The 20568-nt window shown below is 40.7% G+C and overlaps 1 protein-coding gene across 3 annotated transcripts in view; it reads right to left on the bottom strand.

Annotated features, from left to right (window-relative positions):
• Positions 1-5250: 5250 nt before the first annotated feature.
• The window catches only part of numbl (NUMB like endocytic adaptor protein), a 48050-nt gene continuing 32732 nt past the window's right edge, over positions 5251-20568 (bottom strand). For 2 of the 3 annotated variants that reach the window (XM_026341561.1, XM_026341543.1), the window contains exons 2-9: positions 19106-19256; positions 17282-17356; positions 15865-15939; positions 13312-13452; positions 12183-12390; positions 11713-11982; positions 9128-9313; positions 5251-9018 (exon numbers count right to left, since the gene is read on the bottom strand). In XM_026341561.1, coding sequence (XP_026197346.1) covers positions 7859-9018; positions 9128-9313; positions 11713-11982; positions 12183-12390; positions 13312-13452; positions 15865-15939; positions 17282-17356; positions 19106-19231 — 2241 coding nt within the window. In that variant the 5' untranslated portion in view covers positions 19232-19256 and the 3' untranslated portion in view covers positions 5251-7858. The remainder of the gene's footprint in view (positions 9019-9127; positions 9314-11712; positions 11983-12182; positions 12391-13311; positions 13453-15864; positions 15940-17281; positions 17357-19105; positions 19257-20568) is intronic. The other variant, XM_026341551.1, reaches the window with a different exon arrangement.

The following is a 20568-nucleotide window of genomic DNA, read 5'->3' as shown; positions in this document are numbered from 1 at the left end:
ACCAATTATACAAGCTTAAATTGATTTCAGCCTCACAGTCACAGACTCTAATATGATGACAACAGGCCACGACTGCTTTTTAACCTACACTAATACATGATGACCCTTAAGCTACAAATGATAAAATAGTAATATTCTGAAAATAAAAATAGTTTTTGTGGTGATCATCAGCTATAGATCATAGTCTCCATAGTCTCATAGTGCTCAGTGCTCACCTTTCCACTGCAAAAAACCTGTTACTTTCAAGTTTAAAGCTTGTCAAACTGATTTAGTGTGAAAGTTGTAGGAGGAGAATTGACATATTGAAGCTTAGTAGTTTTTCAGGTGTTTTTCTTTGCCGCTAACTGAAATAGATGGAAACTTGCCCCTGTTATTCTTATGTGATGTTAGTGTAATTTTATGGTCAAGCTATTTTAATGTTTACAATTTAACATCATGAACATAAGAAGATTAGTAGATCATATCAGTCTTTAATGAAAACTGTTAATAACTGTTTCTATATGCAGGTCCTAGATGATGTAACACTAGTGCATAGATAACGTACAGTGCATCCAGGAAGTATTCACAGCGCTTAACTTTCTGGATGCACTGTATTGTGATAACAATCCAGTTTTTATAACATTGATCCTTGTGGACTTACATTACTGTTTAGATGTAGTGTTTTTAGCTTCGGTGTCCTTAATGACTTAATCTATGTGAAAGTGAAATGCCAAGCAATGTTATCCCTTGTGTCACTCAGCACTAGAGCATATTTAAAGGTTATTGGTAGCCTACCTACTACTCCGAGCCCTGACACATGTGCAGTTTAATCTTAAATGAACCTTAGAGCTGAGCAAGTATAGTGTGATCTACTGAATTTAAGTAGCATAACATGGGTTGTTTGGTTCATGCTGTGATGCCCTGATTCTACACAAGGAGGCGCTAGATGAACAGAAATACTAAAGCTGCACCATTGTAAATTTTACATGAGACCACCTACTGGTAAATGTCCTGGGTGAGTACCAGCAGGGGATTCTACTATAAAGCTGTCCTATTTCGAAGTCAGAAATTTGCATTCTCTCTTCCAGTAAGTTTTTCATGTCTTCGGAGTTTCAAACCACTCTACACAACCAGAGCTGATATTACAAAACCCCTGCTCACAAAATATCACTATGTGAGTGACATCTAAAGTCAGCAGAGATGATTTGACCTCTATACTTATACTGTTATAATGTTGTTGTACTTATAATGCATCATCAACATAGCATCATTATTACAGCGTATTGAGAGCCCTACAACCTATAGCGTCATAAAAAACAACATTATTTAAAAGGAAAACATAACCACACAATGCAAAACAGTGAGTGCACAAGTGATTGAGCTTGTGACTAGGCACTCCAATGAAAGGATTAACTTCATTTTCAAGCCTTGTCATCTTTGTCTCCTTTTGGTTGATTAGATATAACACAGCATAGAGAAAAGCCCCCTCAGGTTCAGTGGCATGGTAAATAGATTATTTACATCGCTGCCTGCTTGATTTGAGGCGCGCAAACAATGGGTGAGTGAGGGCAGTTTGGCTCTAGTCTTCTCTGGCACCCAGCACTGATGAGTGACAGCTGCTGGCAGGGGGTGGTAGGAGCTGACACTGCGTGTGTTGTTGCGTGTCTGAGTGTGTATCAATGAGGATCTGGGCAAAGATAGAAATCTAGACATTTTCCTTGACCACAAATTACTATCTGCAAGCTATAAACTATAACTATCTGTAAGCTTAACTAAATACAAAAGATACAATCTTTACATCTCCACATATAAACATCTCAGGTGTGCCTGACCTGATGTGCGGGGGCCCAGCATGTTTTAGATGATGGGATTCATAATTGTGCAATAGGTCTACAATGACATAAGGGACAATAATGGTGCCAAATCTTTGCCTTCCAGAAATGCCAGGAGCAGGCACAGTTAAAAATCTCTGTGTGTGCAGATGGAGAACCAACTGTGTGTTAGTGTGTGTTACTTTGTGTGTGTGTGTGTGTGTGTGTGTGTGTGTGTGTGTGTTTCCACCCTTTTCTTGGCATTTGAGGTTGCTTCACACCCTGAGGACCAAAGTCAATGGAACTTGAAGTGCGCACATACACACATGCATACAGTGCATGAAACCACCATGTGGAAGCCTGTCATGGCCTGTTTGCTCAGTAGACACACATTAATATGGATCACTCTCTCAATTCTTTTCAGCATAATCCTTAACATTTATATTGCTGCCATGTTGTTGGACCCAGCTGTGTACTAAACAATAGGCACGCTGCTGCACTAATCGATAGCAAACACATGCAATTAATCAATGTAATTACTTCCTCTTAGCTTCAAGAACTGCAAGGTCACAATGCCAACACTATATCCATTGCAATTAGCAGACCACTGTCTGTATATATAATATATGTGTGTGTGTTTGAGTGCAGAGAAAGAGAGAGAGAGAAATAGTGCTACAGTATATTATAAGAAGTTATGAAAGGATTTATGATATGTCACTTAAAAGGCATATAATGCACCATGTGTGTGTGTGTGTGTATGTTTGTGTGATGAAGTAGCGATAAGGATAGATGTGTGTCTCTATGTGTGTGTGTGTGTGTGTGTGTATTGCATGAATGCATTATCCACTGCTGACAACAATCTAAGCACGGCCCATTACACAAACACCATTACTTCGTCTGCCCTTAAACTGCTATCAGACGCTGCCATCACACAGACAGATGCATACACACCCTCGCCTGGACACAGCCAGATCTTGCCTTCCCATCTCTACTTAATTACATACATGTAAATATAGTGATGCAGCAAACTTCATTTTGCAGACATGCACTAACAGCGGCAGCGAGTGAGCGAGAGGGCACTAACTGGAAGTGAAACAACGTAGCCCAGAGTAATGTTTTCCATCCACACACTCGAAAACCTACGCCTGTCTTTTAGTGTTAGTTACTCTGAGTCACGCTGCACAAAATCATACACACCCTCTTGTGTAATTACCTTGAAATAATGAAATAATATGTGAGTGATCATAACAGATGCACACTTCATATTCAATCCCGTGTTATGATAAGATCTGATAAAAATAAGCAGTTGAAATACAAATAAGGAGCAGGTGATGCGCTCACACCAGCGTTGAGAATCCATTAGGATGAGATTGTCACTTCTTTGCCACTGTGATTTATACATAGGCCTATATGAAGCAGTTTTTTGGCACTTTTCAGATGTTATAAATTAGCCCTTGACTGTGTAGCTATGGCAACCAGGCATCTCAATCTCCTATGTTGTAACCAACTTCACTATAGACTATAATGCACAACGCAGAGGTAGTGGATTGAGTTGAACAGCAGCGTGTAATTTATGTATAACATTAATATTCATTAACTTATAACTTAAATTATACCAGAGTTAATTATGCTTAGGTTGCATATTATCATCCAAAACTTGAATTATTAACCACCACATTTACAACCCACAATAATCTGTGGATCATCTGAAGATAAACAAAAAGGATTCATTTTTTAACTTTTATGAAAAGAAAAAAAAAAAAAACATTCTCCAATTGCTTTCTGCAAATCTCAAAACAGGAACAGTAGTCATCTCATCGTCTGCATAAAGCTGTCACTCACTTAAATCCTTGTGAAAAGTGAATAAAAACATGTTCCTTTGTCAACGCTTAAGTGAAGTAAGTCTAACAGAAACTGTGTCAGTGTGTCAGGAGACCAAAAATGTGTTTTATGAATAGCTTTATGTCATTTTTTACTCAGAGTTACATAGTAAAATAATAAAATTAAATATGTTCCACAGTCAACTGAATAAACTCCCTTCGTATACCAATTTACATAAATATTATGTTGTTTCCTGTGTGGAAGGTTGCAACTGTTTTTACTATTGCTGAACATGAATCACAGAAGATAAATCAAAACAATCACTGGTCCATCTGAACATATTTGTACTACATATATACTACATATATTTGAATTCTGTGTGTAGGAAGTATGAAGTGCATATACTATTTCAACAAAAGGTTTGAAAACTACACACAGTGGTTCTGAAAGCTCACTCTTCTTGTGCCTGCATCCAGCAATAGTAAAAAATATCTGTCCTTACACTGGAGTTCTAAAGCACTTCCAGAGCTCTGCTTTTCTCTTTGACTTCTCAGAAATGCACTGTCCTCAGAGCAGACAAGACAATGGCTGGGTGAGAGTTGCTGCTATCACAGATCAAGAGTTCAGTATGTGAGTGTGTGTGTGTTCATTTGCTCGTTTCTCACGGCCCGTAAGAAGAAAAGAGGCCTTGTCTCGTTCCATTAGTGACCTGAGCTGCAGCAGCAGCATCGCTCAGCCTGGCTGACTGAAGAGCAGCACTGGTTAGACAGCAGTACATCAAGGGGTAGGGATGGGGGAGATCACTCTGAGACGAGAGCGACAAGGCACAACCTAAAAGGAGAGGAGGAAGGTGACAAGGTGCCATATGAAGAGGTGGTGAGTTGTAAAATGTGTCTCAGACCCCACAGCTAGTTATTTGTTTTTGTCTTTGACTGCACTGAAAAGCTCACCTGAGTTGTTTTTTAACCTCTACTTCACTAAATGCATGTTCAAAACATAAAAATTCCAACATACTGCTTTAGATAAACTTGTTGACCATGACACAGTTGGTAGGGCAGATGTCTATATCATCTACCAACTCCAACACTACAAAGGTTGGTGGTTTGACCCCTGGTTCCCCCAATTCCTCGCTGTCTTGTCCAGAGTCCTGAACCCTAAAATGCAGCTACCTGTCCTTAAGAATTTCCCCAAGGGGGTTAATAAAGTATTAATTATTATTTTAAATAGAAGATTGTTCACTTTAAATAGCATGTGCTCATAATTGTAGTGATTCAGTAGACATACATGTTTTTCTAAATATTGCAAAAACGAATTGTATCAACTTAATATTTATTCTGCCAATAATTAAATATGTTGTAAATGAAAATGCATTTATGTCTAGTAGAAAAGCCATTTCCCCATATGCAGTGTAGTATGTTGGTTCAACTTCATTTCACCAAATCTAAAAAAAAACAGAAACTAAAAAGAAAATTAAACTATGAACTAAATAATAGGTTCGATTTTTTCTTATAATAACATGAGAAAGGACAGCAGAAATGAAAATAAAAACAAAATGACATATATTGATAACATCTGTACATACATCAGCTATTTCTACGCAGCCAAAAAGTCAACACCTACAAAACATGGGCATGTGTAATATTATATTACTTTATTTATCTTTTGTACAGTGTAATTACAATACAAATATGTAGGTTTAAATACAAAAATTTCTGTAAATAAAGATTAAAAATAAACTCCACTGGTTTGCTTTGTTATCATCACTAAACTATGGTTTTACAATCAAGTTGATGAGGTCATTTAGTTTGCTTCAACGCGGAAACATAATTAACCTACATTTATAAGTTGGAGGCCGTGCAAACAAGAGTTGAGGGGCTAAAATATATTTCCAATGAAATAAAAGCATCAATTTTATGTGATTCAATCTTCTCTTGTAGAAGGAGCATTTTGCAATTGTTTGATGGGGAACAAACACTGATTTGTCCAGAAACAAAGGACAAAACCCCGGGTGGAACTAAGATGGTATAAATTAGACCAGCGGCACATAAATTTAGGTTCTCAGAGAAGGCAACCTATCAGAGAGAATCACTGCCACAGGAAGAGACCCAATAAGCTAATTAAACTGTGGAGAGTTAATGAGCAGGAAACTTAATCTGTGGCTTCCACATCCATACAATTCAATTCCCAAGGAGCATAACAGGAACGTCTCTGGTCATATAAATTCTATGTATCATACAGAAACAACCTTTGGAAAAGCTTTTCTATAAAGAACCTTTCTACTTATATAATGTTGCATCAAAACTTTTATGACTTGTGCCAATAACTGCAAGTTAAAACATTATTTCACTATATAGGGAGTAGAACACAAGTCACAAAAAATCTTGTTTATGAGACTGTAATTACATAATAAGTAATTAAAAAAATATGATCAGAAACGCTGTTTGTGAGGTCTTAAGAGTTGAGAGGAACAGTGTTCTGTTTGTGGACTGTTTGATGAATGTGTCTGTTCTTAGTATTTTCATGCAATCAGTTTTTTTTAACCACATCCATCTAATTTTCCTTCCATCAGACTTCCTACATTTCATTTTTAAAGGTATAACTCCCTTCTCTCCTTCAGTCTCTCACATACAGGTTATCTTTCCCTCTTTCCTCCATCAGTCTTTTCTCCCGCTGCTATATTTTGTTTTTGTGTTGCTTTATCAATCAAATGTCCTCAATATATACCTTTTTTTCCATGTCATTTTAATTTTCCATGTCTCAGTATACCTCTGCTCATCCCTTTTGACCCCAAATCATTGATTCAAACATCTGTAATGAGTGCAGCACTACTGCAACAGATTCAGTAGTAGAGTAGAGGTGAATACACAATCATATTGAATGTAACGAGACTATACCCTGTGTTTGAGCACATTAAAGGATTTCTGAAGGTTGGAATGTAGTGCATTATTTTTTTTTTTTTCAACCAGTTGCACAGTGTTGTAGAGCGTTTTTTTTTCCACTGAGTTGTTAAAGTTCCTTGGGTTTGTCTAGAGAAGATGAAGACCAAGACTTTTGTGCTGTTCTGTCCAGAGTGTCTGTGTGCTGGAAATCCTGAAGTCATTTTTCATGCCCCAGTGCCCTTGAAGGTAGGCTTTAGCAACAGAAATGGGCTACAGGGCCAAAGTGAAGCCAAACTGACTCAACTGGCCTCAGCAGCAGTGGAGCGTATATATGTGAGGGCCAAAGAAAGAAACATGCCGCTATATACAGTACACTTACTGTTTCACATGTTGCATTGCACACTGCTGTACTATCATCAGCCCTGGTTATTTGGTTCTTTGTTACATGACAATGCTTTATGCTTTGACTTCTGCTGCTAAATCACGTTACCTATCTGTTACCTGTTGTTTGCCTCCTCCTCCTAATGATTCAACAAAAATAAATACAGGGGTCAAAAACAACACGCTCCTGAAATACTGCTTTAAAATTCAGATTTTTAAGTATATATAACTTGTTAAAATAAAAAATAAAATACAATAAATAAAATCATTTTGGCCATAAATCTCTTCTATTGGTCAGTAAGTCCTTTTGGGTTGGTAAGGTTGGATCTTACATCAGTGACTAGTCCTTTCAGGTAGTCAAACTAATGCTGTGCTTGGCTAAAGACAGCAGCATCAGCATCAGTCTGTTCATGTGTCTAAACTGGATTCTCTGTTTCTTTGCACAACTTATGATGTAGCCATAGCTGCTAAATCCTCCTAGAAAAGCTCCACCAAATAAAAGAAAACTACCTAAAACATTTCATGGGATTGGAATGCTTCTGAGTGGTGTCCCCTGTGAAAGAAAGAAACCACTGAATTGTGTCCCCCCACAATGTTCTCAAAGGGGCACATACAGTACATCCAGGGACTTGCAGCAGGTAAAATAAAGCCAGAGTAGAGAAGTGAAAGCAGGGAAGAGAGGTGGTAGTGGGTGGAGTGCAACGATTCAGTCCATCAAGTCTAGTGAGCTCGAGACCTCATCCTTTTGGTGGCGGTCCAGCAATCTGACAACTTTCTCCCAAGCTCTCATTGGAGTGTAACGAAAGCAATTAAGATCATTATAGTTTTGACTCCTATAAGAGCTTTTAAAAAGTTGCTGGGCTGCCACGGATCAGATGATAGATGGATAACTTTATGGACCTGGATCCCTTTCTAAGCAGATAATTAGTTGCTTCCTCAGGCTTAACCTCAGGGTTAGCGCTACAACTTTAGGACAATGAGTCTGGCTTAGAGATCAATCTCAAAAGTCTTTTGCAGATTGTTGGAAAATGGGTTAGCTCCTGCAGCTGGCACCTTATTCCCAGGCTGCTGAGGTGCTGGTTTGGACTCTAGTGCTGCCCACTTGGCCTCAAAACGATCATCATCTTGAGAATTACTGCTCATTGGAGCTGTAAGTTGGCTGCCCTCTGGTGGCCAGCAGCTGCTGCTGCAACCATTACCGCCAATGCTGGAGGTCCCGTTCTGGAGAGCTAACGTGGCGCTGCTGTGTGGTGGGAGGCCATTAATGGATGTTGATAATGGAGGGGTGGATGAGAATGGTGGTGTAGAAAATCCTCCAGTGTGCCCGACTGCACCAGGTGCTCCTTGATAGGTATTATGTGGCCCAACTGCTCCGAGTGCTCCTACTTTGTGTCCTCCTGTAGCCGAACCCATAGCACTGCCCGAGCCTGATGAGCCTGTGGCAGTGCAGAAGACATTGGCCACCATTTGTGATGGTGTGATGCCCACCACAGGCACACTGGCATTGGGATAGGTCATACTGCTGGCTAGACCTGGCATGTACGTCTGCATGGCCATAAAAGCAGGTTGGACAGGCTGGCTGGCAAACATTCCCACAGGGGCTGGAGTGGTATCAAAAGCCAAGGGGAAGGGCTGCATGGAGCTTGGAAGGGACCCTGGGGGCCCAGGAAGAGAGGGCTGGATCATGGATGCACCAGACATGCTTGGACCAGACATTGTAGGGATAGACATCGAGGGTAGAGACATGGGAGGGCCTGACACTGGAGGGCCTGGTATTAAAGGAACTGATGTCATTGGCATGGGTGCAAGGGGCATTGGGGCCTGACCTGAGAGAATAGAGGGGCCAGAGATTAGAGGTTTGGACATGGTCCCAAGGGACATGGAGATGGTAGACACTTGGGCAGCGGATATGGCTGCCTGACTGGGCATTTGATGACTTGACATAGACGGTGGTCCAGGGATGGTGGGGATAGCGGGGCCTGGGGGAGGGGTCTGTTGAGCCTTGACAACTTTGGAGACTTCCTCCAGCCATCTCTCAGCCTCAGAGGGTGTGCGCTTGTGCCCGCTCTGCATCTGCATCTGCATCGCTACGGAAATTCCAGGAGGAGAACTGAGTGGAGGCTCTGGCTGCACCCAGGTAGAAGTGGCTAGAGAGATAAAGTAACATTTTGAGAAAGTGTAATAATACCCACTGGTGGTATTTCACAGGTTTAAAAAAAATCAATACTACTATCAATCTGATGCAGTCTTTCTTACCCTGCATTGGTGCAGGTGGTGGAGGAAGGACAGGCGGCACAGTGCAGGTTGGAGGGCCATTTGTAGCCATGCAGGGGTTGGAGAAGAGCTCATCTGGTGGCTTGCTGAAGGAGCTGTTGATTTGGCTACACAGGGCATTTATACTACTGTCTGCCTCATCTGGCAACCCCATATCCATCTCTGGTACTAGCAAAAAAGGAAAGCACAGAGGGAGGGAAAGAAGAAGAGAAAACAACATGATAGGGAAAAACAAAGAGAAAATAGATTGAATTAGAGAGGAGGAGGATTGAGAAGAAGGATAAACAAACAGAGAGAGGGAGAAAAAAAACTTTTTTATTTGTTTAACAGATCCAGTTAGCATCAAAAGCACAGAGATTAAAGAGAGGACTGGCCACTAATGACCAAAAAAAGCCTTAAACACAAGATTATAGACAAATATGGCATTGTGCTAATCAGAAGCATCAATAAAATAAATATAAATAAAAAAGGTTCATATTTAATCACATGCGTGTTTGCAGGCCAACCACAACTATGTTAAAGTTGATGCTCTACCCAACCCTGTATAGTACTATACTCTATGTACATATCAGCCGGTTATGTCATTGTTGTGTTTGTTTTGTGCATTGGAATGACTTAGACAGAGTTTATCCATGTTAAAAACATCTAGCAAAGAACACTATAACTGGTCAAACCAAGAGATTAGGCTTTGTAATGTTCCTGTCTGACTTTAAAGCTCCTGTACTGATGACAGATATAAATAGATACAGCATAATATCTAATTCCATGACTCTTTTCCCCTGCTCCCTCACTTCACAACCAATGCCTTGGAGACTTTTTCCTTCTTTCTTTTACATACACAATTTCCCAAAAGTGTTGACTAAGAAGAGTTTGGTGACTTCTTTGACACTGGAGAACAATTTTATAACATGCACATGTGTATAGGTTAGGATTAAAGTGAAGTAAATGAATAGATGTTTACCACAGATGGGCCCATTGTGGGTCAAACTCCAAACCCTACTGCTGTGCCATTCAAGCCCAGTCTTATAATATATGTGTGTCTCTCTCTCATCCGGGTGCATTGTGTAGCTACAGGCTTTGAATTATATTGTAGGGTGGAGAGGGCGCTGCAGGCATGTGTAAGGTCTCCCATTAAAGATTACTCTGTGCTTTGTTCTGCAAAGACCAGCCTTGTGATCTGTCTCTTCTCCTATACTTGTCGATATCCCACAGATTTAAGAATCCGCATGTGTCTATATTTTTGTCTGGGTGTGTGTATTTCTTTCTAGTTTAAGGGCTGGTGGAAGGCTTGTTGAAGGCTAACCAGGACAGCTGATTGACCACACAGTTCAATACACACATTGTTCAGAGAGTCACAAGGGAGCAGGGAGAATTGGCTGTTACTACTTTCTGTGTGTATCTGTGTGTTTGTGCGTGAAAGAGGGAGAGAGAGTGCTGTGGGTATAGGATTTAAATCCACCACCACTAGATGTATGTACTAATCATCATGGGAGAATAAGAGAGGGAAATGAAATGAGAGAAAATGAGAAACGGATTGAGGGTGGGAGCTGAGTGTTGTTCTTTAGTATTCCAGGCAGAGGAGTCCCCCAGTCAACTCTCTCATCACTCCTAATGACTATAATCAGCCTAGCTACTGAGCGCTCTGGTCCTGTGGCCCCCACACTGAGTGGGTGCATCTATGTGTGTGTTCCTGTGTGTATATACATCAACCATCATCAATGATGGATACAAAAAAGTTATTATCAATCGTCCTCAGTAAAAAGCCAAGAGCGCTCAGCCAGCCATCAGTGCTGTTGCAATAATGTATAGCAGTAGCAATGATAACAGCACTTTAAGATAAGATGCACTTTATCTTGGTTCACATTCACTGGCAGACAAGTGTCACGATTAAACTGAAGTAAATACAAATGAGTTTAAACATGCAGATGGTTTATTGTGTAATGTGATTGCTCAGATCCCTTCAGACAGGGGTCAGTGATACCAGAGTGAAGCCAGACAGAAAATGAACTAATGTTGTTATCTACAAACAACCGACAAATGTAAAATCCCCATGAATGTTTCTGTTTGCATGTATAAATTATATTTGACTATATATTTTAATGAAACTGTGCAAATTAATATCACCTACCTCTAATATGACAGATACTGTAGTCTTTTTGATCTCGTAAACACTTATTTTGTAACAGATGTCTGACTGGTTAAATAATTCTAGTTTTAAGTGGGAGGATTTCATTCACCAAAAAAGTCCTTTTATCAAGTCCCGCCAAAGACTGCAGAAGTGCTGTTTCTATTCTATTATTTCTTATTTGTTTATCACTAAATCACTAATCTTACAACTGCTGAAATAAATTGGAAAGAGAGTGAGAAAGTGGATTAAGAAAAACTCTCCTAAAATCTAAAAAGTATCAGTATAGACAAGAAGTACGTAACACAATTCTGACCCTATTAACCAGATGAGTTTCCCTTTAAAGCAGCAAACCCTCTGATCCTATTAAACTAAATTTGCTGGGTTCAGAAGGTCTCTTTATCAGCGTCTTTAAGTCTAAGTCCTCATCTTCTCAACTCACCAGGGTTCTTGGCCTCGAAGTCAGTCTTGCGTTGTAGTGTGGATGGCAGGTCATTGAGGCGGAGCGACAGCTGCCTCTTGAAGGGAGAGTTCTTCTGGCTGAGGGCTGGGAATCCTCGAAACGAGCCTTGACGCACCAACTGCTCAATAGGTGCATGACGACGAGGGATGGCGTGAGGCCCGCCTGGTTCTGGACGCTCCATGGGAGATGCTGCACCCTCAGGTGGGGAGGCTGTGCCAGGTGGGAGGGCTGGGATGGCAGAAGGTTGGTCTAGAGTAGGAAGTGGGGATCAATGGTCAGTGCTGTGCAGGATATAGATTTTACAGTGTATAATCTATATATATTATATACTGCAAGTGCCTTCAAGCCAACATGTTCGTCATGTTTAACAATTCTAGGATCAAGTCACCGACTTTATGAGCAGAACCTCGTGCAGACAGTTAATTATTCGTACATATGAAATGTCCTACCTTTCTTCTTGTCCTGCAGCTTGTCATCCCGCTCGCTGCTGCTGCCCTGCTGGCTGCAGGAAGAGTTTGCACGGAAGGAACCTTCGCGAACGAACGAGGTGCGACTAGCATCAAAGGACGCCGTCACACCACACTCCTTCTCCCTGCGTTGCTTCCTCTCCAGACAGGCAGCAAAGGCACAGCCAACTGCATGGCTCAGTCTCTCTCCCTGGGGAAGAGAAAGGCAATTAAAACACTTCACAGTTAAAGTCAAATATACACTTAACGTTGTCAGACCATCTGAAAAAAGAATGAGGTTGGCACACATGCCTCTTGGCTCCGAGCGTTCATACATTCTCCAATAAATTCTTACTTTTCTTCGACCTCCCGACCATGCTTCCTGTCTGTCTTAACTAACAAAGAGAACCATGACAGCCAGAGGAGAGACAAGTCAGTTTAAGATGAGCACATTGAGATGTGTAGAGTATGTTACGGAAATAGAGACAGACAGAGATGGACAGATAACTCCACAGGGCTCTGTCTAATCCCCTTTCCTAATCCCACAGGTCTGTGCTGTTCTCCCTTCCATCCATATTACTAATCTAACTCAAAGTCTAAGCTGATGAAACCACAGTTGAAGACACAATACACCATGACAGCACTGGTTGATGACTTTCTGTCTTGCTTACAAGGAAATATAAGAGGTTAAACATAAGTGCAACAGTTATAAAAAAAAAAAAAAAATATATATATATATATATATATATATATATATATATATATATATATATATATATATATATATATATATATATATATATAATTTTAAGCCCCTAGATTCTCTACTTATAAAAAAGCTTCAGACTTTAGCTGATTGTATGTTTGTTGATTGCAAAATAATGAATATGTTTTTTATTCAATTGAAGTCATGATTTCAGGTTGTATTACTGCGCGCTGTGGTGGGTACTAAACTGCAATATGAACAGTAAATCTTGGAAGTATTTTATTTTTTCAGAAAAGACATGTCAGCTAAGAGATTTACTGGAGTTTCAGAAGCTAGTGTAACAAAGGCCAGCCCAGACGTCTGACTTCGACTTTCTATAAAGAGAAAATCCCTGAACAGTAGCTGGAAGGTTAATTGTCTCCTCACCGAGTCCTTGAGAGCCATGAAGCAGTGGCACATCCACCGCCTGGTGGTCCCATCTCGACAGATGTAGGAGAAGGCCTTGTCATAGTTACGATCGGGAGCGCAGAATGAAACCTTCTCTATGGTCTGGTCCACAATGAGGTCCTGAGAGAGACGCAGATGGAAACAGACAGAGAGGTCAGAGAGAATCAGGTTTAACCGCTCACACAGTAGCAAAGCAGGTTTCGTAGACAGCAGCAAATCACATTCGGCATGGTTTTGTCTCTGTAACAGCAGCTCTAACCAATGACAGACAGGAAATATAACTTCAATACTGGGCACAGCAGTTTGGAGACAGATCCAATACTTGACACGTCGCTTTCAATTTCAGTTAACCCAGTGAAACCTGTCTCATTGTGACCCATTTAAACGTCCCCAAATGACAGAAAAAAGTCACTACTGCCTAATGACACCGAATCTTCTTTTAATCTCTTGGATGTTTCCCCTACTTGCCCTTCCTTCTACAAAGGGGTTATTCAGCCTGTCTCACTGTCTATAGTCACTATAGAGGAAACTAAGAGGGGCCCTTCTCTTTCTGTGTGTATGTTAAGGGGCCCATGGCTCACCTCTTTGACTCACAAAAGACACAAAGAGATGGAAAACAAGTGGCAAGAGGGAGAAGAAAGGGAGGAAAGAGGGTTCACACACTCTTCCATGCACTTCCTTCATCTCCACCAGTGTCGGAGAAAACAAAGCGGGGGAGGATTAGAAGCGAGAGAGAGGGAGCACGAAGACAGGAAAGGAGGAGAAAGGAAGGAGGGATGTGAGGAGAAAGAGGTGGAAGAACAGTCCATTCATTGAGGGCCAATTAGTGAATGAAGGCGGATGCTGGTACTGAGGTGAAAGGCTGAGCAGAGAGCAGTGTGTGTATGTATGTATGTACTTCTTCATCACTGCTACAGTAAGTTTCTATGGTTTACTAGAATATTATATACACATAATACTATACGCAGTACGTATAGGTGTTTTTGTTTTTGGAGATTTATATTTTAAGGTAACATCATTTTTGATTAAGTCTGCAAAAAGAGTGTGTGTACATGTGTGTAACGGTGACTCAGATCACGTCTCAACGTCACTGAAAGAAAGAGAAGAGAACAGCAACTTGTGACTCAGGGTGTCTCATCGATGCAGGAAAGCCTTGAGCACAAAAAAAACAGCTGAATATAAAAAAACATTACTGTTTCTTTCTACTGATACACCATTAAGGTCATGCAGAGCCGTGTCTCTAATGCAGGCACACACATTAACCCACATATACAGTATATTCACAGACTGTGGGAAAGAGCTTGAATATTGGCTGTGTGGGTGTTATTGAGGGCGTGCTTGCTGATTCATAGATGGAGGCTGGAGGCTTATGGCATTAGCAACTTTGGATTCAGTGGTGTTTTCTGCTGCCTGACATACACAAATCCGATATTGACTCTTTATTTATGTTTTGTGCAAATACACTAAAACTTTCTTGCTTCTTGCCTTTTACAAATATTGGTGATTTATGCCTAAAAGAATCCAACAAAACCAACAATGCATTTGTCTGAATACTGTTTCTCTCAGATTCTCCTATTCCTTTATAAACAAGGTTCAAACATGTAGTTTGTAGTTTCTAAATAAGCTGCATTAGGACTATTTTCAGCTATTATTGCCATTATCACTATTGAGGTTATTATGTGGGGAAGGAGTCATACTGGAGGACCTTCTAATGTTTTTGGTATGTTGTTTTTAATGTTTTCTGTAAATATGAAAAATATTCTTCCATATCTTCCAATATGTTGATTTGAGATACATCACTGAGGAGGAAAAATAGAGAGGAGAGGAGTAGTGGGAATGAGGGACTGGGAGAGGCGAGGTCCTGTGTGCAGCCTCTCAACATAGAAAGTACAAGCAAGTGGCTGATCCTTTGGGATTGCTCCCTTTCATTGCTTCTCTGCTGCTCTTTATTCTTCCCTGTGTTCAATAGGGCCACAGCTAGCTGTACACTCTGTAGGAGGCCCCCCCTTAGCTGCCAGACAAAACTCCTCAAGTGCATATGTGTGTGTGTCTGTGTTTACTTGATCTTCCCTCCCCCACTAAGCACCTTCAGCAAGTAACCGTGAGTCACATGTGTCAGCTCTGAAACTGCACACATACTCAGGCCCAAACTAGCCTGAGAGCATGAAGACAGTGGATGTAAGGTTAGTTCTGCAGATGGAGAGAGTGGCAGAGACATTTTTATGTGTCTTAACTGGAGTATAAATGACTGAACATGCTGCAAAGATGGATGTGTGTTAGAGAAGACAGAGCAAGGGCATCTCAGAGCTTGAGGAGACATTTTTGCTTTTCTTTGCCCAACAAACTCATTGCTTTTGTCTTAAGAGGCTGAAGACACAGATAAAATACCTGTGTGCTGGGTGTACAGAACTTACTGAGGTACATACTCGTCCTCACTGTCCTTGTTGTGAGTGAGTGATGGGGTAGTTAGAGAGGTAAGACAAAGAGGATGCTCAAACAAGGAGACAGAGGTGACACATACATGTTTCTTACCTTAGTTTTGTCATCCACCACCCTGAGTCCATCGGCTGAAACCCACAACACTGCTTTTACTGTCTTTTTTCCACTCTGTAAAGACAACAAATTCACAACAAATGAGGTAGTGCATGGTGGCAATGGAGAGGCGGGCAGCGGTAAAAACTGTGCCAGCTGGCACCAAGAATAATTTCTGCAGAGGAGGGCACCAGGCAGAGCTAATAACACACTCAGCATGGGCAAGGCTAAAAATACGCAAGCTAAAAAAGCAACATCTCCATGCGAGTGTGGAAATGCGTGTGTTCATGTGCATGTCTGCGAGTGAGTGAGTAAGGGAAACAGAAAGCTGGAGCACTGCAGGAAATGGCTTTGAAACCTGCAGCAAAGCCATGAGGAGCCTCAATTTTTGCATAATCCCATTGACAAGAAGAGTGAGGAAGTGGAAACAGAGGTTAAGACCTTGAGAATGACAGAGGGAAAAGGGTAGATTATGAGAAAGCTAAATAAAAGGGGTGGATGAGAATCAAATAACTTTGGAAGAAAGGCTTTGGCGCGAGCAACTGCAGAAAGAGCGGGATGTTGCTGAAGAAGAATGCTGATAAAGATTTTGAGAAATACTGTAAAGGTGATCGAGCAGGGAGAATGCAAATAAAACTAAATGGTGAAAAGATTTATCCTGTTGTTTCTCCCAAAGTGTGATCCAGTTTTAACAGCTTTTGTCCCGAGGAGTTGCATTCCTACGGGGATATCACTGAATACAGGGAGTTTATTGAATACAGAAAATGTTTTATTGTATTCTTAGAATTATAGTTTGATCTCAGTTTATACATCAAGAAAAGCTGAGATGCTGTTGTAGCACCACAGATGTGATGAGAGTGACACAGACCGCTGGTTTCTTCACTTCAGAGTGTGTGTGTGTGGCCGTCTGACACTGGCCACTCTGTTCACATGCTCTGTGTACAAATCCAGCTTCCCAGAGGAGCAAACTATGTGTGTGTCAGTGTGTTTATTTGCGTGTTAGCCCAGATCTCACTTTCTGCTCACATGGGTGTAGTACAATCATAACAATAGAAAAAAGATTGATGAGGCGGGCAGATAGATATGGAATAAAGCCCAGCAGGGATGTCAATGTGAGGGGGGTGGGGGGTTAAAGTGGGGAAGGAGAGAAAATAACAACAACGGAGAGGTAACTTCAAAGAGTATTGAGTGTGTGTGTGTGTGTATGTGTGTGTGTGTGTGTGTGTGTGTGTGTGGTCAATAGTTTGGTGCATGAGCTGTGTGCAGCTGGGTCTATAATGAGCTACAGCAAAGTTTCTTGGGGTGAGTAACAGCCTTTACACAACAAACTGTATTTCCAGTAGTGTGTGTGTGTGTGTGTGTGTGTGTGTGTGTGTGTGTGTGTGTGAGAGAGAGAGAGAGAGAGAGAGACACTTACAACTTTTAGCTTCTTCACTGCCTCCTCACATACATGCATCCCCCTCGACTCCTCCACCTCTACCAATCCCAGGTACTGCAGAGACAGGAGCGCAGAAATAGCGATGTTGTTGTCAGGTTTTTTTTTTAGACCTCACCATTTTTCTTTTTCAGTGGTATTTTTCATTTAACCTTTATGCCAATAAAACATGCTCAGTTGAAATGAAATCTAAATAAGCGACAAAGTGACACAAAGCAATCAATGCCTCATTAGTTCTTACCGGTATTACTACTAAGTACTTTGAAATTTACAGGCAAGTAGCGAACAAGCAGCCATCCTGGATTTACAGCTGCATGTTGCCGCTGATAACAAGAACAGGAGAGAGAAAGGAGGGAATACTGGAGTAATTTATAGCCTCACATCCTCTTTTGTTGTCTCTCCAGTGTTCTGCTCTGTGGTGTATGGCAAGTCCACAGGGACTCAATTAAAGCTCCCGTAGCTCTGCGGCAGTCAGAAGCCAAGTGACGAGGAAAGAGGGAGATGATTTTCAAGGTTTAAAAACATGCCGCAATTTATTTGGGGAAATGATAGCCTTGTTTTAAAAATAATAACTAGTTTTAGTGTTTTTGAATGTAGTTACACACTGAACAAATCAACCAAATAATGACTGGTAGAAAATTTGCCAAGAAGGAAACATCTTCAGCTTTTCAATCATGTGCTCTCGCCAGATTACTACATTTAATATGGTGTTGAGTGGATTTGTGCATAAACTGGTGTCCAGTAAGACAGCTCACACTATTCCTGTTTGTGACTGTTTATTGAATATTTCAAATGTCAGGATCTGCAGTGCATATTTAGTTTGAAGTGAGCAATATGGTGACAGCTGATAGATGAGAGTGGCACATTATTACATGTTTTATATAGTATAGCTGTGAGAAGACTTAGAGGTGAGAGTACGAAAAGAATAAATCAACCAACTAATATCCTACTGTACAGCGGACACATACTGTATATACTGTACGTTTTATATCTGTCTGCTGTCTACTCTTCTAAAAGTCAACTTCTCTTTAAGTAATGAGCTCACTAGTTTCTTTTCTTCTTGAACAGTTCAGTACTTCTGGAAGAGGCAATAAAGTGCATGACTGTGAACATGTCTGGAGTAAAAATGTAGAGAAAGCAGTGAAGTGAAAAAGAAAAGATGAAGGATGAAACAAATAGTTTCTTTTTTTTTTCTATTTCACCATATTTTGCTGCAAAGCTCTGTCCTACACTTCAGTGCCCATCTCATTGCTTACTCTTTGGAGAATCACTATCAGAAACATTTTCCATTATAATGTTTTAGAAACTTGTACACGCACATCTTCCTTTGTTCTCTTTCCCTTACTGTGCTATGTTTTCTCCTAGTTTCTCCTTTCATTCTGCAGCCGTTTTTTTCTCTTCACCTCTTAAATCCACTTTATATCTGACTGGCTTTCTCATTTCATATCTCACGATGTCCCTCTGCGTGCTCTCATCCCTCACCTTGCCATTGCCTGTGGTCTCCGTAATCTATAACGCCAGCTTGTTGTCATCCCTCCCTCTTCCCCCCGTCCCTCGTCTCTTGCTGTCTTTCCACCTCTTTACTTCAGCTCTAAGCCATAGACATATAGTACATGCATTCACTAAATGCATGTGAAGGTATATTATTCCAGAGCTCTATTATGATCTTATGATGAATGTACAGTGGTCAGGGTCTTAATAGAAACTTTTAGATTAAACGTGATGTTTTTTTTTTGTTTGTTTTTTTTTTTAATTATGCCAGCCTTAGATTAGAGGAATGATAAACAATATGTTGTGGAAACTTACTCGAACAGGGAAGTTACATTTGCCCTTGCGTACAGCCTCCTCGTCAGCCTGCCACTGGTGCGGTCTGCTGGCCTCTGGCACATAAGTGGGCTTCTTCCTCCTCAGGCTCTGACGAAGCTTGTTCATCTCCGGGGTCACGTGCTCCCTATTACTGCAGACACACAAAAATGAAGTTGCTGTAGTTGTGCATCACAGCCCTGGAGGCCACAGGTTAGCTCTGCAATTTGCCTAAAGAGATAAAAACTAGAGTGCCATCAAAAACCAATTGACCCACTTTAACACGTAGAAAAAAATAAACAATAAAAATGAGATTAATTTACTCTCAGATTAACAATAAGGCCCATTAAAATCTAATTAAATGCCACAGAGCCACATTATAATTTAAAGAAATGCTCTTGAGAGCTTTGTACAGACGCTGCAGTTGTGTTTCATATAGGATTATGAATGAAGTGGGATGGATTTAATTGATTAGCTCGAGCTCATTATGCTATAATCATCCCTAATAAGGCAGTCTGTACATTATCGTCATAAACACTTCCCACTATGGTGCTCCATTGATTCTTCATTCAGACAGGTTGTACAAATCACACAGGTAGAACGTTAACACTAATGAACACAAAGCATCTCTCCAAGAAACATCAAGAACGCTGAGTGAATACTGATTCCCACACACACACAGTTATTGCAGTCAGTGTGAGGACACTCATTAACATAATACACTCCCTATGCCCCTACTGTCCCGTAAGCCAATGCTAATCTACTTTCAATTTTTTATTTATCAACATGTACTAAGCCTAAAACTTAGTCTTAAAACTGAAATTACTCTTGCAACACACTTCGTATTGTGAGGACCGGCTAAAATGTCCTCACTTTGTAAAAGTGTCCTCAATCCAATCGTTACAAATTCATGCTGGTCCTCACAATGACAGCCATACAAAAACACACACGTGCACACACTGAAATTCATCTACGAACACATACAATCCTCTCTCTGCAGCTTAATTAGACCATTCAGCTCGCTGGCCTGTTTAGCGATGCTAATTTCCCAGCATAATGAAACATGACGCCATCAAAACATGACCTGCTTAAAAATGATAATTACTGTTTTCATTCCTCCACAGTCACATCCCCCCCTGAGCAGATCTGGGGTACAATAAAAACATTTCTCCTCGTGTGTGTCCTCGGTATTTATAAGATTTATTAAATTAACTGCACCATCAGCATTCCCAGTCGTCTGCATAAAATTGACTTCTCTATCCATCTTTCTCTTGTTCGCATCTGTCCTAAAACTCCTTACACACAAGTTGATTTTCTCTATATGTTATTAACATTCAAGGCATTTTCATTGCCCTCTGATCTGATGTAAGAAGCAACCTTGAAATCCTAAATCCACAATATTAAATCCAACAAGTAAGCACAACAAGGACCTCAAAGCCAGTTCAAAATCCTTCTAAATACAGCAA

Source organism: Anabas testudineus, chromosome 13 (assembly GCF_900324465.2).
Source record: "Anabas testudineus chromosome 13, fAnaTes1.2, whole genome shotgun sequence".
NCBI lineage: Eukaryota > Metazoa > Chordata > Actinopteri > Anabantiformes > Anabantidae > Anabas > Anabas testudineus.
The sequence above is the reverse complement of the archived record's forward strand: the minus strand, read 5'-3'. Positions and strand labels throughout refer to the sequence as shown.